Genomic DNA, 27088 nt, shown 5'->3' with positions numbered 1-27088 from the left:
GTTCTGCTAGTTCTCCTACACCAATCCATATGGCTCAGCCTTGTGAAGAAGGAAGCCATCCTGTGCAGCATCACTACTGAAATGCCAGACAACATTACTGTCCTGAGGGATGGTTTACACACTGCACCATCTTGGCTTTTTTCCCTCATTATGAATGTTCTTAAGGCAGGAAGACTGGATGAACCAGGACTGTGACAGCCATCTGCCTTCATCTCTCCTCTGCCTCATTAATCAATCAAGGTTTGCACAGTGCTTTTCCAAACTCAAAAAGCACTACAGAAGTGTTAACTCTTATTTTTCTGCTGGCTGGAAGGTGACTCTGCAGTCTGGATTGGCATAGTGTGAACTAGCAGAACCATCATTTACAGGTAAGAACAAATTTACCTTTCAGACTCATGACGAAGAGATCCACTTCATGTCACTCCCAGACAAGGAAGATGTGGTTCATGGCTTCCTGCTCCAGGAGATGACCTGGGAGGGCCTCTCTGTGAGCAGCAGATGCCTTCTCTGCAAGGTAAGGTGCAGTCAGGGAGGGCCTGTTGGACAGGAGCACCTAAAGGCCAAGTATCCCCACATGCCCAGCTGAGCAAAGATCTCCTGGGTTAAATAAGTAGCTTCTAAAGGTTATGGATGGCACCAACATTGCCATGATTTCAGACTTTGCCATTTAAATCCTGATTTAATTTAAAGTGATGCTACCAGTTCCTGAAGTGCAAAGACTGCTGAAACCTCATGTGTGAGCAGTGCCCCAACAACAGGTAATGCCAGAGGAGACAATGTGCAAAAGGGCTTAAAACACAAAGTTCAAAGCAAAGCACTGCCACCCAGTGCAACATCCTGGAAATGCTCCCTTAAACTGGATTTATTTTAATAACACGAGAAACCAAGAGAATGAAAATCTTTTGGCTCAGAATAAAATTCACCTGGAAGAAAGAACTCCAGGAAATGTGCCTCTCACTAGTAACAGAGTGGAAAAAATAATTACTCTTAATTGTGCATTAGGCTGTACATTAAGTAGTACTGAGAAAGAACTCAAAGCACTGTACTTGCTTTCAGTTCTAGGAATGGTTTGGGCTAATAAAAGCAAATACATAAAAAGGTAAAAAATGTTTAGAGGAGAAAGAAGCTGGAATGCAGGTCAGCAATGAGCTTGTAACATGTGACTAAGCTACAACACAATGTTAAAAATATTAAGAGGTTTTTCTCCTTGCATCAGCTATTGTTGAGTGACTGATTAAGGCAATTTGACTAAAAAAAGCAGCTGCAAGGTGCACAAATGGCAATTGTGGCTTTGTCACAGGTTTCCTACATGACAAACCAAAGCAGTTCTCTACTTCAGTTTACTGAACTACGAGGTTGGCATGGTCATACCATTGCTACTGAATTTCATTAGTGTTACTCAACAGTGATGTCTGGAATAAAGGCAACAGGGAAGTACAAAACCCACATCAAAACACTTGAGAAAGAGCTAGAAGGAACTTCAAAGATACAGACATTTGAATTCTAAATTATAACTGTTCTAAATTGAAGAGGAAACAATCCCCCAGGAAAAAACCCAACAAACCAAAACATCAGTGGGAAATCTACATCAGAGCTGAGATACTGAAGTGTGCCAGGTTATGAAAAAAAAAAATCAATAAGCCAAATCTCACAGCTCATAATTCCCCTAAATTGTCTTTAATATTGTTCCCTGTCATATATTCATACAGATACACCAGTATAACCAGTAAATTCAATATATTTTATTGAATAACAAATTTAAGGATAGATATGTCATGATTTAACTGTCAACTAAAATCTTTGGTTTTGAACAGAATAAGCTTTTATATTCCATCACATACACACAACATGTGCATGGAGTCCATAATATGGATGGTAAACAAACAAACAGTACAAACTTTTACAAATCAGAGCAACAGTACACAGAAAACAGCAATAATCTTTCCAGAGAGATGAAAAGAGTATTGTTTAACTATCAGTGTAAAGTGGGACAGAGAGAAGGATCTACCAAGAGAACACTAACAGATTCTGGTTGTTATTTTTCAAAGAAATAATGACAGCAAAGTTAAATGCAAATCACACCCTTGTAACACTAACTCACGTCCACCAAAGAAGTGGAAATCTCCAAAGCAAATTGTAGGATTTGCATTTTACTTGTCTAAAAAAGGAAAATGGGGACAGAAAAAGAACCAGCAGGTTTAGTGGCACTGGCGCCACAAAGTTTGTGAAAACTTCCAAGGCAAAATGTGAACGTTAGTGTGGTATTGGTTTATGTTATTGGTTCATCATTCAGTTTCATGAAGGAAGCAGTAAGAAATGGAGATAAAACTCCTTTTAATATAGAATGTTGCAGCATAATTTACAAGTGACCTGACTATGGTAGCTACTGAAGGTGCCAAAAGCAGAGGCCACGTTATCAATGGACACGGACTTAGGAAATTGCTTCAACACGTACAGAACTGTGGAAGCAAAATGCAAACATGCTGACTTGAGCACTTGGAATTTGATACAAATTCCCAAAGTTATACTAAGGCAAGGCTCTGTTCTGTGCAATAGTTAAGGCCTCTGAGCATAAAGGGTGCTATTCACAAAGTGCCAACTGCCAGGAGCCCTCAACTCCTACTGATTTATGAGCTGACAGGGCTCAGCATGAATTCCAGAGCTGGACAGAAAATATGTCTCTCTCCTCTCTCATGGACAACTTCTATGAAACAAAATGTTTGTTTTGATTGCAGCTTTCATCATATAATTTTGAGCAAAACAAAAATTTTGTAAGCTGGAACACTTCAGCTTCCCAAATTAAAAAAAAAAAATATGCTGAGAAAACATTTTCTGTCAGAAAGTTTTTACTTAAAAGACAGAAAGTACTGACAATATTTTAAACAAGGGCTAATTACTGGAATTCAATAAACACATTAAAGACAGATGGTGCTAAATATTTTCCTCATCCCCTAATTTCCTCAGTGATTACAGAATGTATTTTTGTTTGGAATTGTTAGAACGCTAATACAAAGAAAAACAACCTTTTTAATTTCAGATTTCTAAAAAGCCTTCATTTTCTTGTATTTCTACACTATCTGGAAGCAAAAGTGACAGGGAGAATCTGACTAAAAACTAAGAAAAAAAAAATCCCAAATCTAAATATGTAACCAAAAGATCAGTCCACACAATGGAGCAGGCCTGACTTAATCTAAAAAGCCTTCTGTAACTTTTTCTAGTATAGCATGACTTGGTTGGTTTGTTACTCTGCAGTACACTGGATGACTTTGTGCCTTGAATGCGAGAAAAGTAACTCCACAAGTGTTTAAGAGCCCTCCTTTTACTTTTTGTTTATGGGAGTATATATGATGAAAGTAACTAACAGGGTTCAGAACGGTTTTCAAGGGCAGATAAAAATATATCTACCTAGAAAACAGTCACACTAACACAGTTTATAATATAGGTTTCTAAGATCACAAAACATATGTGGATGGGAACGTTTTGCAAAAATGACTCCAAGGATTCCCATGGACTCACTCTCTCATGCCACACACACACAAGGAAAGCACATATTGAGAAATACTTACGTGTTTAAAGCAGGTAACAGGAGCTGCTGTAAAGCTATTGCTATTGATGTAGTTACCCCAGCTGAAACCTTCCACGGGGACAGCTGCTAAGAGAAAGTTATTTTATTTAGGAAGCTGCTAATGAGTCACAAATCTTTTATTATTTTTGCCTCAGCTCTGTTTATTTGCTGTTACCTGCTTTCGTCTTTGCCTGGTTTTGTAGAGTTGCCTGGTACTGAGCATATGCTGCTAATTTAGCCACCAAGGGCTGTTTTTGTAGAACTTTAGCCTTCTTTGTTGGAGGTTTACCCTAAAACAACAAAAAAAAGCTAAGTAAATATCGTCTTTCTAAACTCCCATCAGGAAATTTCCACAGGTCTGTAGCACATCTCTGGTGCATTTAACTAAAAGTCAGAACACCACAGAATAGAAGTTGACTAAGTAACACAAAACTACACATAATATAAAATAGATTTAAAAACCAGCAGCAAAGAATGTCCAAAAGATGACTTTTGTACTAGTATTCCAACTTGAACAGCTTTATAGATTCATTGTTGTTTACCTGAAAAAAAGATATCTTTTAAAAGCAGGTCAAAAGGAAGAACTTTTAATCTAATTTATACCAATGTAATTTCTTGGCATTTGTTGCAATGAATAGGATACAATGATAGGATACAATGATACTTCTTGACATTTCTTTATGCTCTCTAAAGCAAGAAAGTATTTTCACAGAATCACAGAATATGCTGAATTGGAAGGGACTCCTAAGGATCATGGAGTCCAACTCCTGGCCCTGCACAGGACCATCCCCAAGAGTCACACCATGTGCCCCAGACTATTGTCTAAACACCTCTTAAACTCTGTCAGGCTTGGTGCTGTGATGACTTCTCTGGGGAGCCTGTTCCATTTTGGGTAGGAGATGCATGGAATTCCAAGTCACTACATACACAGACTGAAGTTTTCTTCTGAACTTTCCCTTGCAGAAGAGCTACTCCAGGAGAAATGAATTAAAGAGTGACTATTCTTTTTATTTTTTAAATTAATTTGGATAATGACAACTTTCACCAAACAGCACTGCTGAGCAAAGTGATTTTGCTCATTACCCACGCAGTTAAAGCTTAAAACTGTGGCTTTAAATTTTAATCATTTAGGAAACTTATCTTCAACCATGCAGCAAGCTCTACAAACACACACATTTCCCAAGCACAGACTACAGTAAGGATGTAAAGAAAACGGGGTCTGTACCGCTACCTGAAGCCTGGCCAGAATGCTGGCCTTCTTGGAGTTGGAGGAGTAGCTTCTGGAGCAGGACACGCTGCAGAAGCGCTTTGTTTTAGAGTAAAAAGCGTCCCGGACACCAACCATCCCACACATCTCACATGTGGCTGAGCAGGAGAGAAAAACACCCGTGTTAAGAGTGTAACTAAAACCTCAGTGAAAATTCAGAGCAAAGGCAACAGAATGAAGGTCTGGGTGGTGACACAACTCAACAGTTTCTGAGGGTTTGGTCCCGAAGGGAATTGCACAGAAAAAGAATTTCAAACTTAAACCACCACCACTCGTGTCAGTGAGACAACAAGAACCTCAGGTTCACTGGTGAAATGGAGCCTCCCTTCTGCTCCCTATTAATTTTACCCCTGGTAGAAGTGACTGGCTCAGCTAAATCAGCTAATGCAGCTTTCTGTGTTTTCGTGGTTCTCAAGGAAACATCTGTTTTGAATCTGGGCCTGTCAAGCCTCATTTCCTCTAAATATTTAATATGCCCAACATGAAATAAAACCAGATCTCTTTTCTGATTCACAAATTAGTATATTCAAAGTACCCCAGCCCACCAATGTTCCCTTCTGGCTGGAATCACATGCTTCAGAGGTGGACAGCTGTGGCCCACCAAGTTGTTCCATGATGACCAAGACTGAAACCAGCTCATGCCAGTGAGACAACACCAAAATTCTACTAATCTAGGGAGCTCTACTAATCAGTGATGATTTTGGATTAAATATTTTTCCCCAGTAATAAAAGAAACCTCTCCTTTTAAACTTATTTTCCCAGTATACTCTAGCTCACAGCTAGTGGAGAGGGTACAGGTATACACTGACAGGCTTTATACAGTAGCAGTAATGAAGTTTTCCTGCTATAGGAAGAAATATATTTAATATATTGTGTATACAACATAAAGGGCAGAGAGAAGGCATGCCCTGGCATAGAGAGAACACACTGACTTTCCTCAAAGCTTAAAGAATAAAAACACTATACACAAGAACATACACATGTGTGTGCAGACATACACAACACACATTTGATGGGAGGTCAGATATTCCCATACTATTTTTTCCAGTCAACAGGATTCAAAACCTATCTTATTTCAAACTAGCAAACCCCAAACGATTCCTCCCCTCCCAAAACTAACAAACCCCAGCCCTTTCAGCTGTTTTAGACTCTTTTCAGTGGGGACCAATATTTGGGACCGGACCCTCACAACTCACAGCAGAGTCTAAGAAAACATCACTATGTAACTCTGTACTCACGCACCACTTACTTACCCATGCCAGATTTGCCATCTGGATAAGTATAAACTTGCCCATTGTTCTTGATAATTGGGAGACTGGATGGCAAAGGAGCAACCTCCTCCTCACTCTCATCTGAACTGGAGCTGCTGCTGGTGTCCTCACTACAACTATCATAACCGTCAAACATCCCGAACGAGTCTCGGCGTTTCCTCTCCACTCGTGAAGTATGTTCTGTCTAGAAATTAAAAACAACCAAACAACAAAACCACCACAGAATAGCAGGACATTCTGAATGCAAACGTTTCAAAGTCAAGCTTAAAGTGTTTCAAAGGTCAGTCTTTAGATGTTCAAGGAACTGCTCTATCAGCACAGACGTGAGCCATGCACTGCCAATTAAATGAGCACTGTTATAATCTAAACTGGCCAATTTCTGGTATTGTGATATAAGGGAAGAAAAATCTATCTCCCAATCCACTCAGAATACACAGTAGCCATCCATACATTTCTCTTCCTTAGTATCTTCAGAGTTCATTAAACCTGATGTGCTGAATACTGACAGCCACACGGATCTTATATGCAAATGAGCACATTCCAGATGGCTACAGCCAATCCCACTAAAACTCGTTCATTTGAGAAGGCTGGGCAGAGAAAAGGCAGTTCAACCAAGAGGGCACTTATACCACAGGAACAGGAATGAGGGGCTCTCTGCTCTCATTGGCTTGGGGGGTTATCCATAAGTCACTGTGTCTCCCGTGTGGAGCAGGAACACCTCTGCACCTCACAGGGATGTTCTGGGGATTATTACATTAACGATTATGAAGAGCTCAGTTACTATGGCAATGGGGTCTGTACAAATGCTGAAAGATAGAAAGGTGACTAATTTGCCACTGTCATATACAAAAAACTTGTTACATAATAGTTTTTTCTATAACCAAAAAACCTAAAGTCAGATAAAAACATAAGTTCTTGATGAATGCGTGACAGTTAAGCAATTTCCAAAGATACTGAAGAAGAAATAGATTAATTGGTATATTTTTTCTGAGGCACATCCAACACATGCATTTTGACAGTGACGATTTTCACTTCATTAATATCTTACACAGCTCTGCTTAAACAAGGCTACTGCTACATGAGCTCCCCTTATAAAGGTGAGAAAAATATTTTTAAAATTTCAAAGTATTTCCATAATCCTTAATAGCACCTACTAAGTTTGAAAGGTAGTAACAGATAAAGAGAAAACAAAGAAAAATTCTACAATAGAAGCATAAGTTAGGAGAATGAAGTACAGCCAAGAAAACAAGAAAAACTAAGAAAGCCATTGCCTCTTTCTCTTCTAAGAGTTAATTTTATTTAAAAGTCAATGTAGACAGAAAAATAATATGTGATTGGGCTTTTCTTTCTTAAATTGCATTTGGGTTCATAGCTTTAAGATTTCATCACAGTAATTCCCCAAATCCCTTTCCTAGAGAGTATATGCTGAACATCTTTATTGTTGGATCTCATCCGAGCCTTTTTCTGCCATGCTATCCCTTTATTATAATACTCTCTATTCTCCTTTGCAATCTGAATAAATCCTATTATGGAAGAATTTCCTAATAGTTAAAAGGGAGAACTGATTTCCACACTGACCCAATGTTAGCATTCCATTATGAAAAAAAAATTTCCCCCCAAAACCCAGTTATGCAATAAGGCAAAGACATTTAACACACTTAAACAGCTCTGAAACAAAACAACAAAAAAAGTCAGTGTGATGTTAGTTATGCACATATTCCTCAATTTGATATTAAAACCAATCAAAACCTTGGGTAGGGCATAACCTGACAACTCCCTGGAAGCACTGGCCATGGTACCCCCGGGCATTATTAGAGGAAACACTGAGCCATGGCAGGCAAAGCCCAGCCCTGACCTGCACTGGCAGCAGTGCCACCTGTGCCATCTCCCCTGTGCCACCAGCCACCAACAAACACCACCAGTGACTTGTTTGTGAGTGCACGTGTGTGCAGCTCAAGGCAGGAGTTGAGCACAACGTTGCCATGGATACAGGATCCTGTGAATGCTGCCAGGAATTTTCAGATCAGAAGATGAAAACTGGTCCTCTTCCTCAAGGTTTCATGAACTCCTGAATCTCTCTCAATATTTAAGTTCCCCTGACCACAGCCTCTGCTAACAAAATGTAATTCCATATGAACCATTCACAACAGCACCACCAGAACACCAGGATGCCTGGGAGGTTTTATGGATCGATGCTAGTGGTGTTTCAGAGCACAGTGAAGGATCTCTTCCTTCATTCCCTCATCCTCCCCAAGTCAGCTGATCTGATTTCACCAGGAGATTAGGGCCTCATCCCACAGCAAGGTAATTCTATGGCTTCAGCCCTTTATTGGAGGCTGCAGTACAAGGCAGTCTCAGGGACATCCCCTTCCCATGCCAGACTGGAGAACGCTGCACCCACAGGGCAGTGGCTTTGCTAGTACAGCTCTGAAATGCTCTCTCAGCTCAGAGGGAATTAAAGTGCAGCCCATTCCCAGTCCCTCCAACTCCCAGTGCTCAGCAGAGACTCTCTACAGCCAGCTCTGCTCCCACTGCAAGGGAAGGGGGAAGAAGGGCTGGGAAGCTGGGGGTGAGGTGAAGGACCAGAAACAGGCTGAAGGCAGGGCCAAGATGACAATCACAGACACCACAACTGCACTTGGCTCTTTTTGTTCTCCTTTTGCATCACATCCATTTAGAACCTCGATGTTACTGCTAAGCCCTCTTTGCCAAAAAAATCCACAGATGAGAAGGAAAACATTTTCTCTGTCTAAATGGAAAGTTGGGCCCTGTACTGAGAAAATCATTCTTCAGCATTATACAAGTTCCTAAGTAGCAATCATCAAGATTCAGCTTAACTACACTGCCAAAACAAGTCTCACATCACCTTTCCATTGTCTTAATATTTGGCCAAATTGTTCCAATTCAAAATTTTTGTAACTCAGATTTGCAATCCAAAAAAGCAGCTTTGCTTACTGTTGAAAAATAATACTGTACTTTATTATAAAACATTTCTATCTAAGTTTTTGCCAGAAAATGACCATGTGTGCCAGATAATTTATGTAGGACATCCTTAATGTTAATTTATAGTTATTGTCCGGATTGCAATTCTGGAGAAAGCACTCAAAATATGTTTCATGAGACTTAGGAGAGGTAGAGTTTGCAGGAAAAAAAACAATTACTTTGTGCACAAAAGTAGGTGGAAGTTAGGGAATATGATATGCAAATACCTATGCTGGAATTTTCCTGGAGAAGATCAAAACATTTCTATTTTGATAATAAACACCACCAAGGTTCTTTCTAACCCATGTTAAAACACAACATTTGTAGAAATAAATGAAAAACATGTGGAAGCTTCTATAACCCTTCCTGCAGAACTTGGATGGACCCTGTAAAAGGAGAGGAACTCTGACACCTGAAACTGAAAAGACTTGGGGTATCAACTGAATTCGAAGGTCAAAACCACATCCTTAAAAGAAAGGACAATTTATACCTCAAACAGAATTATAACCAAGATAAAGCAGCTGCTTTGGTACAGCAGCAGCCTGCAATTCCTCCTGAGTTCTTGTTGACTGGTTCCATCTTTCTCTTTTGAACATTAAGTATAAAATTTGCCCATTCCTGATTTTGTAGGGCCTCAATCTCTACCACCGACAGCTCCTGAAGCGCTGGTGGTCTCTAAACACACTGTGGTGAACTTCATCAGACACCAGGAACTTGGAACCATCTATCTCATGTACACATTCTCTGCTGCTTTGCTATCCCTCCTATCTTCAAAAAGGGCAAAAGGAGGACGCAGGAAATGACAGACCAAGGGGCCTCATCGCAGTCCCTGGGAAGGTGAAGGAACAAGCAATGCTGGAAGTCATTTCTAGGCACACGAAAGACAAGGAATTCTGAGTTCTTGTGTGTCTGAAGCAGCACCTCACTGTGGCAGCTGCAAAACACAGGTAAGCAAACAAAAACCACCCAAAATCAATAACAAACCAGTGTCTTACTCTTCACAACTGGACTTAGGACTAAAAATCAGGCTGAGGAGGTTTCTTTTCCTCAAAACAGAATCGAATCAGTGTTGTTCGCCTTCGAACAAATGTGGGAACATATTCCTGCCTATCCACAGGAACTGCTTGGAGCAGGAGCCTGGCTTGCTATAAAACAGAACCTTGTGGTGGGTTAATGCCAAAAGAGGAGTAGCTGGAGAGACTCCACCACTAATAGAGTCGAGCTGTACATTAAGCAGAAGCAACGCACAAAGAAAGGAACAAGCCAAACTTTGAAGCGCCCCAGCTAAGGCTGATTTTCCTAATAAGATTACTGGTTCCTCCACAGGGAAGGGTTTCAGTCAGAGCAACATCAAACCTGGGCTGAGCAGGACTATTTGCTCGGGGGGGTTCTTGCATTCTTTTCTTTATTGAAGGGAGGGGTGGAGAAAGGAGCTTTTAAGAACTGCTTTCTTATTCTGCCCAACTTCCCATTTTCCTGTTCTTCCTCTCCTCCCTGTGAATACTTGGCAACAGAGTATTTTTAAGAAATACTCTTAATTAACCATTACATAAGGCAAATGGTATGATAAAAGAATATAGTTAAGGAAACCGGTTTCCCTGAAAGCAGGAAGGCAACTCTAAACAAAAATGAAAATAACTAGTTTCTCACTCTCTTAACACATACTCTTTAAATATATATATATACACACACATTAAATTTGATCAGCACATCATAGCATATGTTCTTTGAGTACAAGAACTACTCTTACAGCATGAAAAACTTGTCACAAAGGGTAAACAATGCATGGCCAAAACACAAAATAAAACTATTTAACGTTAATTAGACATCAAACACTTACTCAGGAAATGGCTTTAGTGACTTGATGAAGACTATTTGCTCAACTATTGGCAACATTTATGAGAAAGCATTTTGAGGGCGAAAACTTGCAACAAGAATATCCAGTTATTATGTAACCAAACCTCTCGCCCCCAGGTAAGTGTACCTGGCCACGGGAGGATGATCCCCAACAGTCACAGAAAGGTTTCAAACCACTCCAAATGGTTGTTGCTACTACTGAATCAAGCTGGGGCACCAATTCAGAATGGCAGCAATTTGGAGCTTTGAATACAAGAGCTGTAGCTTAAAGAAGGCCCACCAGCACCTCAACAGAGGGATCACTTCCTACATTCAGCTCCAACCCCCCCAAACATGACAGAAGTATGGACAGATGGTATCTGAGGCCAAGGTCAACCCTGAGGTCACCACAACCTTCAAGCCAAGGGGCTGTGATAAGACAGATTCACTTTAATCACATATCCTTAACAGATCCAAGTGTATTTCCAAGCTAGCCTTAAAATTGATGCACGGCTTTTGTTTTCAAAAGTCTATTGATGTTTTATGCTACAAGCTCAGTTTTGGATGTTGGCACTAAAGAAACAAGACGATGGAACTAATTTATTACAACTCTTCTGAATGTAAGCTGGCCAAAATAATTAACAGTAGAATCCCAGCTTGTCCCTGTGGAACTGAAGCCTAATTGTGCCTCAGAACGTGACAAAAAATAGAAAATTCAAGCATGGTACCAATTTAAAGAAAACACACTTTCAGCTTTCATTTAAAACAAACAAACAAAAGCCCCCAAAGCTAAACATCTTGGGATTCCTGGAAATCAGAACCAACCAAACTTACTTTTTTTATATAAGCAACTCACCTCTATCTGGAAATGTGCCTTCCACTCTTATTATAAGTAAAATCTCTGCTGGAAAATTACAGAAATGTTTTTTCCTGTCTCTTCATTTGCTATGTATGACAGCATTTTGTCTGAAGCCAGTTTCTGCTGTTTGCCAATGGTTTTGTCCATAGCCTCTTCCCCAGGGGGTTTCACACAAGAGGGGAGACTCTTTCATAAAAAAATATATCAAATTAGCAGGGAATTTTGGAGGGGGGTGTGATGATTAATATGTGAAATATCTAAGTTTTGAAAAAACTGAAAATCTGTTACAAACTCCATTATGTTTCTACAAAGCCCCTACAGGAATATCTGGAAGAGGCAAATACTTCACTTTAAACACTGTGTTACCATTAAAAAACAGAACAGCAAACAAAACAACAAATTTAAATGTAAACCCTCCCAAAAAAACACCACCAACCCAAAACCCAAAGCCTTCAACATCTGAACTCATTTCATGTGCTCAGAGCCAGACTGAGCAAACGATCCCCCATGCCCAGAGTGAACCCACTTACCTGGGAAATGCAGGAATGCAGGAGTGGTTTTGCAGAAGGTACCAAAAGCCTTGCAAAATTAAATCAAATTTTAGAAGGTAAGAGAAATAAAATCCAATGAGAGGGAGCTTCTGTGCATGTTTTCATTGCTACCAGAGGCACCTGGCTCTTTGGGGAACAATGAAGGGAATTCTGACTTCCAGCCTAAAATCCTTCAGCACGTTGCACAAGCCCACAGGTCTTCTCAAGAACAACTCCTAAACTACTCCTGGGGCATAAACAGTAACTTCCACATAGGAGAGAATATACCTCTGCATGGTTCCCTACAGCCTGCATTGCACACTTCCTCAAAACTATCCCTAAACAGAAGCAATGAGTAAAGGCAATTAATCTATCAAGTTCTATTGCCTTTCTAAAGGCAATAAAAGGAATATATTGTTTTAGTTCCTACTTAATGTTCCGGATTAGACTCTCTCACAGCCTTCTTATTCCATTCCTTACAAGTCAAAATCAAACTGTTAAATATAATAAATAAGTAAATGCATTTTCTCAGACTTGTAAAATAATTTTAATTTAAAATACAGGAGCTTGCCCTGCAGCTTTTAGTTTTAACTGGGGTTAGATGTGAAAAATCACAACGGTTGCCACCCACATTTTAATAGGTGTTTTAAAATAAATTACTTTTGCACGCACAGGAGTTTTTACCACAATCAGCATACGCTTTGTGGCAGGACTTTTAAATTTTAAAGCCACACTGGGGCAGAAATTGAGAAATTGCTAAATTTTAAACATTTCAAACATTTTCAGCAACAGCCTGAAAGCGAAACTGGTTTCAGGGATTTACTGCTGCTCACAAAGAGAACAAAGTCACAATATCAGCGGTCATAAAAATCGCAGGGAGTGGGGAAGTGGCTACAAAGAATCCAAAACTTCTGAAGCGCTGATATTAAAGAAAAGTGCACAGCGTTTAAAACGAGCCTGGAAAACTAAACTCTGAATTAAGCTGGGAGTACCCGAGGAAGTTGCGGAGCAGGAGAGGGATCGAGGGCTGGAACTTTTCTCCGCGGCAGGAGGAGGGAGAGGGGAGGAAAGGACAAAACCCGGCCACAACAAAGGGGTCCCGCCGAGCCGCCCCCACGTGCCCCGGCCGGACCCCGCTGCCGCCCCCCGGGACCCTCCGCCGGGGGCTCCCGGCCCCGAGCAGCGCCCGGGGAGCTCCGGGGCGGGCACACACCCCCGGCCGCGGGGGCCGCCCCCGAACAGCCCGGAGGAGCCCCCGGCTCCCTCCCACGCCCCGCGGGGCCGCCCTCTCAGCACGAACGGCGGAGGTCTTCCCCCCCCTCAGGTCGCTCCCCTCCTCGGGCGCGGGGGGTCCCGCGGGGGCCGCTCCTCCCGCACTCACCAGCAGCTCCTTTGTGCTTTCCATCAGGCCCTCATGGGCAGGAGCCGCCCGCTGGCTGTGCCCGCTGCCCCCGCGGGGGCTGTGCCGCTGGGGCGGCCCGCGGCGGGGGCCGTGCCCGGCGGGGCAGGGCGGAGCGGGGGCGGCCCGGGCGGTTCGGCCGCTCCGAGCGCCGCGGACCGACCGGGACCGACGGCGGCCGCCGGGACATCAACAACACGAGCGCGCGGCTGCGCAGGCGCGGACACGCCCCCCACGGGCTCGGGCAGCGCGGGGCGGACCCAGGGCCGTGCCCCCCCCGCCTCTCTGTGGGCTGAACCATTCGCAACATGGGGGGTGGGCTACGCGCCACGGCTGGGGTGAGGCGGTAAGACCGGCCGCCCCCGTTGGTGGGTAGCAAAGCGAGCGAGACGATAGCTTGGCGAGGTCAGTGAGGGCTCGCTGAGGAGCGTGTGCTGGGGGGCGCTCGGCGTTGGGAACTCCCCTTCCCCCGCGGGGGCGCAATGGAGCGGCCCGGCCGCGGCCGCGTCACGTGGAGCGCGGGGTGGGCGGGGGGGGTGGGAGAGAATAGAAGGCAAAGAAAGGAGGTCACGTGACCGCGGATCGCGAGGGAAGGGGCGGTGCATGGATCACGTGGGGAGGGGCGGGGCGGCGGGCCAGCCTATCGCGAGCGAGGGGTGGAGCCATGCGGGGGACATACGTGACAGGGGCGCACGTGTTCCGGTTCCGGGTCCGGGGAGCGATGAGGGGTCCGCTGGCGGGGACGGAGCGGAGAGCCACGAAAATGAAGAAAGCGTCCAAAACAAAGGCGGTGAAAAAAGCAGGGGAAGCGTCTCAAGCGGGCAAAGCGCCGAAAATGGCGAAAACGAAGCCTCCGAAGCGGGCGGCAGCCGTGGCGGATCGGGCGGCGGCGGAGGCGGCGTGGCGCGCCCGGCACCTGAGGGATGTGAGCCAGGCGTCGGGCGCCGAGCGGGAGCTGGAGGAGCTGGTGTTCGGTGACAGCCTCAAAGTGGAGGAGGACGAGCTGCTGCGGCGCCTGGGCGAGCCCCCGAGGGTACGGCCCGGCCCTGCCCCAACCCGGCGGGAATCGATGCCCCCTCCCTCCCCTCCTGTCCCCCGCCCCTGCTCACTTGGCCCCGTTTGGTTGTTTTCAGGTTGCTGCCACAGAGAGGAAAAGTCTCCAAGCAGAGTCCAGCGATTCCGAGGTAGAAAATGAAGCGAAAGGCGACTTGTTGCCCAGAAAGCCGGCCTGGGTGGATGAGGATGATGAAGCCGAGGAAAAGTGAGTCCGGGTTTGCAGGTGGGAGCTATGTATCAAACTGTAAACTTAACTTGACTGTAAGTGGCTGTGGTTTGGATGATTTTTGTGTTCTCTGTTTGTTTCCTCCCCCCTCTAGTGTTGACATGACCCATAAATACAGGAAGGAGTTCATGAAAAGCGATGCTGAGAAGACACTTACTAAGAAAAAACTAAAAAGAAGACTTGAGGAACAGTGAGTTTTATTACTGTTTTTGTGGCTGACTCTATTGAGGTGAGATCATTGATCTCATGAATGCAGATAAATATCTCCAAGGTGGGTGTCAGAGGACGGTGCCAGACTCTTGTCAGTGGTGCTCAGTGACAGGACAGGGAGCAATGGCCATAAACCAAAACACAAGAAGTTCTACCTCAGCATGAGGAAGAACTTGTTTCCATGGAGGGTGGCAGAGCACTGGAACAGCTGCCCAGGGAGGGTGTGGAGTCTCCTACTCTGGAGACACTCCAAACCCACCCAGACATGTTCCTGTGTCACCTGCTCCAGGTGACCTTGCCCTGGCAGGGAGTTGGACTTGGTGATCTCCAGAAGTCCCTTCCAACCTGAACTATTCTGGGATTCTATGAGATAAAATACATTTATGTGACGTTTATGTAAATGTGCATTAGCATTGCCTCGACTAATTTGTTTAATACTTGTTTTATTGGAACTGCACAAATTAATTTGTGTTCTAGGGAGTTACACTAGAAACTGTGAAATCTTAAAAAATCTAAAAAACTTGCATAGTGTTCTAAGCATGACTATTCCTGTAAAATTGTGATGGTGTATCTTCTAAGTGCTTAACTCATAGAGGGAAATTACTTTCTCACGAAAGTTTTTTTTTTTTCTCTCTTCCCCCTTCTCTTTCAAGGTTTCAGCAAGCTATGGGAGGAGTTCCTGCCTGGGCTAATTTAGAAAACAGGAAGAAATCCAAAAGGACTTCAAGTGATAGTAAATAATTCTATTCCTATTCTAATAAGTGCTTCTGTGATTCTTTGTTCAGCTTCTTAGAAAATAATTATTTCTGATGTTTTCTCTGTGTAGTGTGATAATATGGCGGATAAGTCACCTTTATTCCTTCCTTCAGTGTGCTTTGGTTTAATTTGTTTTTGTAAGGCATTTGTAGGTTTTGATGTGGATATTTGTGCAATTGACTGTTTCCATGTGCTTTGGTTTCATGAGGTGAGAGTGATGAAGATGATGATCTTCTGCGCAGGACTGGCAATTTCATAACGAGCTCAGAGTCCCTGCCAAGAGGGATTTTGAAGGTAAAGATAAGCCTTATCTTTCCACTTCAGTTTGACCCACACTTTGATTGTTGTTGCTGTGTAAAATTAGTGATTATGTGAATTTCTTGTTTCTGTTACTAGAAGCTCTAAAGGGTAAGCCTTGGACAAATTGAGTATTTCATGTGAAAGCATGAAGCAATAAATTGAGGTGTATTTTTTGAAATAAGGATTTTTATGTACTCTGAAGTAGGATCTTGTAGTAGCATTTTAATTTTGGATTTATATTTTAATGTAGGATTTTAATTTAATAGGGAGATTGGAATTCTCCCACAGCTTTAAGGTACTGGCGTGGTCTTTGAGAAGTGACAGCCTTAAGCGAGTGTTTCTTCTACTGTCTCTTCTACAGCTGTTTCAGATGGGTCAGAATGCAGCTGGATTTACACAGAGGGATAATTTCAAAGGCAGTAGAAAGGCTGGTGGGTTCAGCCTGTGTTTGCATCACTGCATTGGAGCAACTCCCTTTGTGCCCTGCTTGTGTCAGGCTTCCTAAAAGTTCATCATAGGGATTGAGGTCTTGCTCTTGTAGCATAAAGTGTAATTAAATTGGCTTTTCATCAGCATTAAGTGTTTGGATTTTTTTTTAGCCTGTTTGGTCTGTGTTTTAGATGAGCACCTGCCTGCCTGCAAACCAGGAACGCTTTGCCGATGGAAAGCTGGTGACGGTGCAGTTCCATCCTTCAGCCCAGGTGGTCATGACTGCGGGACACGATCGGTCTGTGTCGCTCTTCCAGGTGAAGAATTCCAGCCTGTTCTGTGCAAATGGGCACTAACACAGAACCCTTTTTTTTTTTTTTTTTTAATAGCCTGGACTGACAGACTTTGTTTTCCCTCTTCCTGTGCACACAGGGTTGTAATGTCTGTGGTTAAGATGGGAATTCTTTGGTTAAAGGCACCTTAGAAGACATTTCCATCTGTGACTGCATGTCAAGCATGTACAGTGTACAGGCAAACTTAGTTGTCTTAGAGTTTTTGGTTGAAAATTTGTTTTTAAAAACATTTGGGTTTAAGGTTTGCAGTGATCTGGACTAATGAGGTTTTCTGTTTATAAGCCTATAATGTGGGGAGCAGTCCACTTTCATTTAAAACTCTAATATTGCTGTGAAATCATGTTGGGAATGGAGAGGCTGGACTGCAGCAGGAAGAGGCTCATCCTGTTCCTGTTCCTCTGAAAACTAAGATCATAACTCTCTTTAGGAAGTTTCAGCATGGCCCAGGATCAGTGGAATGGTCAGGCACAAGTGGAATTTGATAGTCCCAGAAGGCTGCAGGAAAAAAAAAAGAACAATTCAAAGCAAATGTTTCCATTTAGAAAAACCACCACAGTAGTGATGATTTGAACAAAGCTTGGGCAAGACAGGGAAGGGCAAGTGGTGTGAAGTGTATCCAGGAAGGCTGGGAATGCCTGTTATATAGGGTGAGGAGCCAAGAGCCAGGTTATTTGTGGAAGAGAGGAAGAGTTTAATGCTTCAGGGTGGTTTGTCTCTTGCTTGTACTGGGTACTTGATATATTTTTTCTGTTTAAAAGTATTTGGTATGTTCCTCAATATGATAACCTGGTTTGTTATTTTCTTTTTTGAAGGTGGATGGTATAAGGAATCCAAAAATACAGAGCATCTATTTAGAGAGTTTTCCAATTTATAAGGCTCGTTTCAGTGTTGATGGAGAACAAGTTATAGCCACTGGTACTCACCACAGCATGTTCTTTGTGTATGACATGATGGCTGGAAATATTATTCCCATACCCAAAGTCCGAGGTAGGTTTCTCAGTGCTGTAAGTGCCTGGGTGTAGTTGAAACTGTCCCAAATAGAGATGGCACATGAATTTGCTTTAAAAGGAAATGCAGTGAATTGTTGGAGGTTATATTTTTAACTTGTCTTCAGGGAACAAGTCCCTTTAGTTTTAGTTTTTCTGGGGTACTAAACATTAATTGTCACACATAAGCAAGGTTGAGTTTAGCTTTGCTGTGACAGTGAATTACAGCAGTGAAAAGCTGAAGTGGAGTCAGGTCTTACTCATTCATCACACCTCTGAATGTTGAGGCAAAAGAATAAACTGTGCCTATTTCAAGTTTTGAATCTCTTTTTAAAGGTGTGGAGGAAAGATTTCTCAGAAACTTCGAGCTCTCTCCAGATGGATCATTTATGCTGCTAATTGGAACCTCGGGTTACCTTCACTTGCTGTCCATGAAGGTAATTTCTCCTCATGGTTCGTGTAGCTTCACTTTCTTGGTACCTTTTCCCTTTTGAATCTGCTTATATTCCATCTGCAAAGCAATCTAGCTTTCAGTTGAAACAAAGGCATGACACATACTGTGACAGCCTTCAAAAATGTGCTGCTGACTCAACTCACTGCAGCTTTAGAGAATTATTTTGGGGCGTCTGAGAATTCATTCTGCTCTGCAGCTCTCTGGGGCTGCTGGGCGTCAGGGCAGAGTTGGGAAAAAGTCGTGTGTCAGTGTTGAACTTCAGCTTTGTGCTGGCAAAAGGAATGGCCTCAGCATGGAAACAGGCATGCATGGAAACAGGCATCACCCTCTCTGGGGGTGGGAGAAATATAGGACTGCTTTTTTGAGAGTCGTGCTAGTGCATGCTGCTGTACTGTGCTCATGAATCATGCCAGATACTGTGATTCATAATGCACAGTGAGTTTTTGCAGTTGAATTTTAAAATGCCATACGATGGCAGCTGGTTTTGTTTTAAAGTCCTTACAAGGGTAGAGTTTAAAGAAGAAAGTTCAGTTCTGTTGTATAACTCACACCCTGCAGCGAGGGAGCAAATGAGTGTTTGTTGGACCAGCTGTTGTTGGACTCAAGAGCTTGTGCTCTGGTCTGCAGGCACTGAAAATGTTGATGCTGTTCTTTGAATGTCAGGGTAGCTAAATAAAAATTTTTATGGGACAGGAAACAACTTTCCTACAAATTTCTGGTAGAATCACTATTGTTCTTCATCCTACAGACAAAGGAACTGATCAGCACTATGAAGGTGAATGGAAGATGCACTGCATCTGCTTTCACTCCAGACAGCAGTAAAATATACAGCTATTCAAGTGAGTATTCCAACAGCACTAATCCTAATTCCCTTTAAATTGCATCAGTCTTTAGAAGTCACTTAGTGTTTTACAAAGATAGTTAAAACCTTTGTCAGTATCTGTCCTAAAATTACAACCAAAAGATAAATAATGAAAGAATGGAGTTAACTATTTTAGTATGCCTTTAGTTGTTCTGTTTTTTAAAAAATTGATAATGGTGATACATTTGATATTTTAAATGAGCTCTTAGTTGTCATCTAATGAAATGTATTTCAACAAAATAGACAGTGTTGTGTATAAATGGTTTCTGTAATCTACTTGTTTCTGCAACCAGAGGAAGGTGAAGTTTTCATTTGGGATGTGAGAAGCAGGAAGTGTCTACACAAATTTGAAGATGAAGGTTCTTTGGAAGGACAGTGCATTGCTGTTTCAAAGAACAACCAGTATGTGGCATGTGGGTAAGTGACTGTCTGGGGTTTGACAGGTTCTTCTGATCTCATTTTGAAGCTCTTCAGTGAACTTATTGGTGGCTGGTGAGTGTAGGAACGTGATTCTGATAAGCTTAGAGTAGATGTGAGTAGATGAATATTGCCTGTTTTATGATGATAATTTAATTTTTCCTGTATGAATATAAAATACCATAGTACACCTCACACCAGCATCACTGCTATTGTGTTACTGTTGCCATATATGGGCTCACAAATTCTATAATATGGATGTTGATTCAGGGTCTTCCCCCTTTTCTAATTCTCTTTCCTGTCCTCTGAATTTGGCTCCTGCAAGGATGGCACATTAGCCTTTGGAAAGCTGCCTCAGCTCAAAGCCACAAGCTGAAAGTGTTTCTCTAAGTATATTTAATGAGATGCAACTTCAGCCAGTGTATTGATTCTTTTAAATGAAAGTGGCAAATAAATACTGAAGAACAGTACCTATTTCCTTAGCCCACTGTGGAAAAGGATTTAAAAGTGAACTTATTCTACAGATATAAAAAACCCCACAATTGAAAGCTTGAAATTATTTCAGAATGTTTTGTTACCAAGCTCTCATTGCTTTGAATTCTGGTAAGAGATGAGCTCATCAAGTCTCTCTACAGTTAAGTGGGTCTCTTCATATATAAGTAGAAAAACCTCCTCAAATTAACAAAACTCTAAACCCCTTCACTAAATACTGTTATAAACTCCAAAGGAAAATCAAGCTCCAAACAAAATACTATTACAAACTCCAGGAGAGAATTGTAAATACATTTTCAGGTGAATGGTGGCTAGAGATAACAAGGTAATATGTACTGAAATGTCGCTTTTTCATATAATCTTTGTTGTTTCTTTCTTCAGTTCATCTTCAGGGGTTGTAAATTTATATACCACTGATGTCTGTCTCAAGGAAAACCAGCCTAAGCCAGTTAAGGCCATAATGAACCTTGTTACTTCTGCCACCTGTGTGACCTTCAACCCCACCACGGAAATTTTGGCAGTGGCTTCCCGTGATGCTGATGAGGCTGTGAAATTGGTATGTTCAGCTTCTTTTATTGCAAGCTTTTTTTTTAACTTGTTGAAAATACTCCTGGTGACATAATAAAACTGATAATAAGCAGATATGGATACTGCAAAATGTGCTGGATCAACCAGGTCAGGACATGTACAAGATACTGGAGATTTATAAGGATATAAGTTTATTTTCTCTAGTGAAGTTGTTCTGAAAATAACATCTTATGGTCTAATTTACCTTTTCCATTTTTAAAATGCCCTTTAAAATGCCTGGAACTGTTCAAAGCCAGGCTGGATGAGGCCTCTGAGCAATCTGGTCAAGTGGAAGGTGTCCCTGCCCAATTGGAACCAGATGAACTCAAAGGTTCCTTCCAACCCAAACCGTTCTGTGATTCTATTTTACTGCTGTAAATACAACTCAGCAACAAATGTGAATTTTCAGCAACTGGTAACTGTAACCATCTCACTGTGGTTTTTTTTTTTCCCTAGCTCATTCAAAATTTTGCCAGCCATGTCAGAATTCTGGCCAACAGTGGAACTATTGAATTAATCTGAGGGTTTGGAGGCCTGTTTTTATTGCTGACATGTAATTGCTTAAAAAGAAAAGAATGGCAATAACTGGCTTCATAGTGTGTTCCCTGCTTCTTTTCTCCAGTAGAATTCTATATATAGAATCATGTAGGGTAGGAATAGAACTAAACATTTGAGCTTAACATTGACCTTCAATTTTAAATTTGTACTTTAGTTTTATTTTTGGTGGCTTTTTCCTAATTGTAGCTTCTGACCTATTTCTCAACAGGTGCACATTCCTTCATACACTGTGTTCTCAAACTTCCCGGTGTTCAGAAGAAAACAGATTTATCTTGCTCAGTCTATGGACTTTTCTCCCAGAAGTGGCTATTTCTCTGTAGCAAATAACAAAGGCAAAGCCTTGTTATTTAGGTAGGTACTAAGCTAGGCTCATTAATCCCAGGTAACATGTTTATATTCTGTAATATGGGGCAGATGACAGGTGAGTGATGAGGTTTGACTTTGTGATCTGAATTCAGCTGATGAGTTCATGGAGTGTGGAGCTTGTTTTCCCTTCTGGGGAATGAGCCTTGTTTATTGTCTGATTATAAAATACACATTGTTGCAGATGGCCCTGTCAAAACTGTCATTGCCTTTTTTTCCCCCTGCTGGTGTGGTCAGGAGCAGTGATAACTCTAAGCAGGAATATTTCTTTTTTTAAACTCACAACTTCATGATGCTTGAAAAACTTTTTAGGATGAGATTTTGACAGGGAGAATTTACAGAAAGACTCCTAAATAAGACTAAAAATGGAACTAAATCTTGTGATTTGTCCTTAACTTGAACTGCATATTATAGAGGCACTTCAAGTAACTCTAGCATGTGAATGGTTGCTACCTTTAACTACACCTGTGTTTCAGGCTGTCTAAGAATACTCAGTGACACTGTTGAAGAGTTGTTTCTTTGTCTTGCTCACTCAACAGATTACTGAGAAGTTTTAAATCTGTCTCAATGTTTTTTTTTTTCTTTAGGCTGAAACATTATTCATCTTTCTGAAAGAAGGTACAGCAGAAAATGGACCAGTAACTGAGGTGAACTGCTGACAACATTGACTTGAGGAACTTTATTTTCATTTTGCTACCTCCACCTCTTTATAGATGGCAGGAAGAAATTGGTAACACTGTGTGATCTGAAACTGGTCTGGATCACTCATGTAGAAGGATGGGCTGGAGTAGGGCTTACCTTGTCAGTCCTAGCTTTTCTAATAATACAATAGAGCAAGTTGATAGTTCAACTAAAATCTGTCAGTGGGACTGAGGAGAAGTTAATTGATAGTGTAATTGATTCTATTTAAATCAATCTCAGCAGTGTTGTAAAACTGATCCTGTTAAGGAGTCCTGTAAGTGAGCCCACAGGAGTCTGCATCACTTCAAATTCAGATTACAAACATCACTGAAGTCTGAAGCCCAAGTTTGTGTGCAGATATGATTTTATTGAACACTTAAACGTCTTCTTGGGAACTGGAAAGACCTGTAGCCTTGGCAGTAATACAGTAGTTCTGTTTGACAAGAAATGTTTTGATGAGGGGAAGCTGAACTTGTTCAGACTGGAAGCAGGTCTGACTGCTGCATGTTAAGCTTGCACAGAATTTTGTGATGGTTCAGTGTTTGGAAGATACTAACAAAATTCTCTGTGCTGGTCTTTCCCCAGGTTGTAACCTGCAGATACGAGTATGCTAACAAAATCAAACAAGTCTTATTTATATGGAAGTTACAAAATACTAGTAGAACATCTGTATTTTTGAATGTTGGGGTTTTTTTTAATAAATATACCTGGTAAATTTCCAGGCAACTTGTTTCAGCTTTTTCCAATGCTTTGTGTTATGCTCACGACTAAGATTTTATTGCTTGGCACCCAAGCTGGTGATTTGCAGGAATGCTTAAGTGTCTTTAGTTATTATGGGCATGTGAAATATTCCAATGCTGAAGGAGAAAGCAGTAGTTTTGTGTAAACTGGCCTTTGCTCTGTGCTTTTACCATGAGCTTTTCCATCAGCCTGGTTCATTTGAGGCTGGATTGGAAACAGCCTTTTGCTTCCTGGAAGAGCACATTCACCTCAACCCTGTTGATGCAGGAGTTGAAATTCAGCCCAACTTCCTGGGCCAGCCATAGCTTAAAGATGGCCTAAACCAAGAGGTGAAAAAAGCCACCCCACGTTGTGCTTCCTGCCTCCTGTGTCCCAAAAACAACTGCATGTAACATGGGTTTAATTCTTAAGGAAGACCCCAATCATTTTTTTTCTGTGAAAGCAAAGAATCCCGAGTATCACTTGATTTTTTTAAAATAATTTGTGAAATTCTGATGCCATCAGAGTCACCCAGCAGGGACTATGCTGGAGCTGCTGCTGCTGGTTCTTCGTCTGCTGCCAAATCCTGCACCTCTGATCACTCTCTTCCTGAAGTGGCTGCTTCTTTCTTCTTAAATACGTGAACAAAAAGTTGACTAGGAATCTGCTACAATGCAAACCCTCCTTTGAGAATAAATTGTGACCAATGTGTCTGTCCACTCCACAGCAGGGAGCTTTTTGGGCAGTAACAGCAAGAGCCAAGGTGCCTCAGTAACCAGCAGTGAAGTCATTAAGCCTTCAGTGAAAGTGGCATTGCAGAAAATGCACTCCAAGCGTGAGAAAAGTTATATTCTAGAACCATGTCAAAATTTTTAAATACATGAGCCTGTTGTTGAATTCTTGTCATGCTGTTTTAAAAAGCAAAATCATGTGTTTTCTGATGTAACGGATTTTTGAAATCGCTTTGCAAATGATTGTAAGATGAGAACTTGAATTCACAAATCTTGGGGAAAGCAGAATAGGCTGTGGAGGTGTTAAATTGAATACAGTGTTTAATCGTATTGCAGTGCTAAACCTAAACTAAAACCCCTGGGATGGAAGAGTAAAATTAAATCAGAAGCACACTTTATTAAAGTTGCTTGCTATAGGATTCTTCTGTTACAAACAAATCTGTCTAAAATCTAGCTGGGTCTGAGACTGTTGAGTTTCAGAAATCCAGGTGCTGGAAGTGGTTTCTGACTTCACTAGAGGGCAGCCCAGCATTGCTGTTGGGAGATTTGGCTGTTGGATGTTACTGAACAGTTTGTCCCATGACAGCTCTGCTGATGGGAGAGGGTTTGGTTGTGGTAAGTAACATAATTCCCCTTTTCTCATCGTCTCTGTATTTTAACAGGTTTAAGTAGTGTGACTTCATCCACAAAATTACTAAATCATTTTAAATAAAAGATTTCTGAGAAGGTAAATTTTGGAATATGTAACCTGTTACCAGATCTCACTGAAGTAGCTGTGATGGGTTTTAAGGCCATTTCATCTACTTGTCCTGAGACTGTTCCACTCCTTGCACAACATGTGCTTCTGTAATTTACCCATTAAAAAAAAAACAAAATCCCTAATCCAGTGACTCAAAGCCCTTTAGGAAGTCCTTGGCAGATCTGGGATTATAATTTCGGAATTACTGGGTCCTGGACCTCTTTAGTTTGCTTCAACACAATCAATTCTGCTGTTTTTCCCTGCCCATCCTGCTGACTCCTGGTTGTATGAGGTCCAGATTGGATGGGACAAGTGAGTAAATGTAAAAGGTGTCATAAAACTGAGGTGCTGTGTGCTCTTTAAGCACTGCAAATTACTTCAAATAGTGGCAGGAAGGAAGAAGAGATTAAATATTTATTTTTTGCTAGTTCTATCATGTAAATTGCAAATTTTAAGCTCTGCTGAGTTGCTGCAGTACAGGAATGTTAAAGCTTTGTGTTAAGTACCTTAATTCTTGATGTTGCCTTTTTGTCTTCTGGAAAACAAAACTTATTACCCCATCCAGTATAACGTAGGGAAGACTTTTGCTCTGAGAAATAAAGGAAACCTCAAGGTGTTTGTTGTAGTCTATAGTGGGTTTTGAGCAATGGCACTTCCATGAACTGAGCAGGTCTTAAGAGTTGGATGATATGCAAGAAGCTGAAACTGTTACTGGTGTGTCTGGGGATATTTCTTTGGAATGGGATGAATTACTGCTAAGTACACACATTGCTGTACTCTCATTCTGAAAGGCTTGGCTCTTTGTCACTTTGCCATGTGTTAAGAGTACTTGAGCTTCTGACCTATTTAAAACCTCTGTGTTTAATTCCTTTTTTCCTAGCACGGCTTTTTTTTCCCCCAGCATTGCTAAGCTGAAGTTCTTTTAATGAATTATTTCTCTGCTTTTCCTCTCCTTCCATTCTCCTTGGCAAAATAAATTTTATTGATGTAGCCCATGAAATATTTATCATGGCAGCCTTTCCCCTCCAGGCTGTGATCTTGTCCGATTTTGCAAGCTAAAGAGAATTAGTCTGGTTGGTGCTTAGAAAGGAAACCTCCAAGAACAGAAAACCTGACTAGGTGTTAGAGTAACTCTGGGTATTTAGGAGATTACTGGGTTTGCCACTAAGTCTGTCTTGAATCTGCTGTTTGACCCTGCACCTGTCCAGGAGCTGTGTTTGTGGTGCAGGTTTAGCAAATCCTTAAAGGACTGAATGATTTTTTTTTTTTTCTCCCGTGTCTCATTCAATATCCAAGATTGCTGCTCTCAAAATCATTTGGGAAGTTACAGTTCTCTAAATCTCTTCCATGTGGAACTGTTTCAACGGCTACATGATTTTCCCAACTGTTTGCTGATCAGACAGCAAATTAGATTCTCTCTGTGGATGTGCTGAACCCATCCAGTGGCTGTGACAGTCACGGCACACCTTGAAAATAAGGTGGTTTTTTTGCCTAAGGATGCTTCTTGAAGCATTTGAAGGCCTTAGGAGGTCCTCTAAATGCCTTGTTTTGCTCTAATTTGTAAGATCTAGAGGGAGGATGCAGTGTTCTTCTGGAGAGTGTCTGAAATCAGTCTGTCCAGGGCTGTCCAGTCCCTCTGGGGTCTCGCAGGTGCCCAAACACCAGCGCTTGCTGTTGCACTGAATCCTGTATTTGTGCTGCATTTCCTTTGGACAAACAATGTGCTGGGCACTTAATGACACTTTGCTGTCTTCGTTTGGATTTCTTCTGTTGAAATGGTGGAACAATTTGATTTTTTTTTTTTTTTTCTATAACAAAGCATCTCTTGAGTACCCAGACATTTTTGTCCCCTGTTGTGTCACAGTGAGATGGCAATTCAGTCAAACCCATTTTGGAACACTAATAGAGGCAGTTGCTCCTGTGTATTTTCTTCCAGTTATTAAAACTATGCAAGTTATACGTCTTATTAAATTGCTCTGAGACCCCTTAACCTGAACGAAATCTTATAAGCTGATCAGACCCTTGGAAGTGGCTGCAATATGATTTGATTTTCATAACAGATATTGAAATTGAGCTGGAGATCTCAGCCTTCATAGTGGTGTATTTTGCCTGCCATAGGAGTCTTCACTCTGTGTGTGCAATATCCAAGGTCTTATTATGCTCAAACAGTTGGGAGGAAGAGCTGAAGCAGAGGGAATGTGGTGCAGGAGCCTCTACTTCTGGTTCCTCCCCGTTGCTATTCCCCTGCCTTGTCAGAGGATCAGGGATCTCTATTTATCCTGGGTTTAGTTTGCATTTTATTGTGTTTTCAGTCAGTTTCTGCTGAATTGAGACTGACTTAAGAAATTAAGCCCAGTAAGATGTTTTTAACATATGTGCATGGATAGGAGCTGGGGGGAGTGAAACTTCAAATTAGGATCTTTGAAGACACATCCATTTTATGAAGACTGAGTTACTTCTCTCTGCAAACCCTGATGCA

The 27088-nt window shown here is 41.8% G+C and overlaps 2 protein-coding genes across 12 annotated transcripts in view; one reads left to right on the top strand and one right to left on the bottom strand.

The window, feature by feature from the left end:
* Positions 1-13904, bottom strand: part of MBTD1 (mbt domain containing 1) — a 35235-nt gene extending 21331 nt beyond the window's left edge. The window contains exons 1-7 of one of the 8 annotated variants that reach the window (XM_051798001.1): positions 13692-13904; positions 12311-12359; positions 11778-11966; positions 6086-6287; positions 4791-4930; positions 3741-3855; positions 3567-3652 (exon numbers count right to left, since the gene is read on the bottom strand). In XM_051798001.1, coding sequence (XP_051653961.1) covers positions 3567-3652; positions 3741-3855; positions 4791-4930; positions 6086-6239 — 495 coding nt within the window. In that variant the 5' untranslated portion in view covers positions 6240-6287; positions 11778-11966; positions 12311-12359; positions 13692-13904. Of the gene's footprint in view, positions 1-3566; positions 3653-3740; positions 3856-4790; positions 4931-6085; positions 6288-11777; positions 13562-13691 lie in introns of those variants that run through there. The other 7 variants (XM_051798003.1, XM_051798002.1, XM_051798005.1 and 4 more) reach the window with 7 other exon arrangements.
* A 491-nt stretch (positions 13905-14395) lies between these two features.
* Positions 14396-25613, top strand: UTP18 (UTP18 small subunit processome component). 4 transcript variants are annotated; one of them, XR_007906347.1, is made up of 14 exons: positions 14396-14742; positions 14843-14970; positions 15086-15181; positions 15855-15934; positions 16166-16251; positions 16878-17003; positions 17852-18026; positions 18362-18462; positions 19228-19318; positions 19635-19758; positions 20632-20806; positions 21584-21726; positions 22326-23129; positions 23665-25613. XR_007906347.1 is itself a non-coding variant. In XM_051798012.1 (14 exons), the coding sequence occupies exons 1-13, from the start codon at positions 14431-14433 to the stop codon at positions 22348-22350; spliced, it is 1662 nt and encodes a 553-aa protein (XP_051653972.1). In that variant the 5' UTR covers positions 14396-14430; the 3' UTR covers positions 22351-22385; positions 23005-23145. The 4 variants fall into 4 exon arrangements, 3 of the variants coding, with proteins under 3 accessions (XP_051653972.1, XP_051653971.1, XP_051653970.1); XM_051798012.1 differs by lacking the exon at positions 23665-25613 and having other exon boundaries at positions 22326-22385; positions 23005-23145; XM_051798011.1 differs by lacking the exon at positions 23665-25613 and having other exon boundaries at positions 22326-22388; positions 23006-23145.
* Positions 25614-27088: the final 1475 nt, after the last annotated feature.

The sequence above is a fragment of the Manacus candei genome, unplaced genomic scaffold (genome assembly GCF_025592945.1).
Source record: "Manacus candei isolate 608988 ecotype Guabito, Panama unplaced genomic scaffold, ASM2559294v1 h1tg000047l, whole genome shotgun sequence".
NCBI classification, from domain to species: Eukaryota; Metazoa; Chordata; class Aves; order Passeriformes; family Pipridae; genus Manacus; species Manacus candei.
Note: the sequence above shows the minus strand (reverse complement) of the source record. Positions and strands in the feature narration are given on the sequence as shown.

What these genes read in the sequence shown, in the direction of transcription:
- UTP18 (XM_051798012.1), top strand. Translation starts at nt 14,431, where the DNA reads ATGAGGGGTCCGCTGGCGGGGACGGAGCGGAGAGCCACGAAAATGAAG. An exon ending in TCCCATACCCAAAGTCCGAG is followed by an intron (nt 18,027 to 18,361) that starts GTAGGTTTCTCA and finishes CTCTTTTTAAAG; the next exon opens with GTGTGGAGGAAAGATTTCTC. An exon ending in TAAAATATACAGCTATTCAA is followed by an intron (nt 19,319 to 19,634) that starts GTGAGTATTCCA and finishes TTCTGCAACCAG; the next exon opens with AGGAAGGTGAAGTTTTCATT.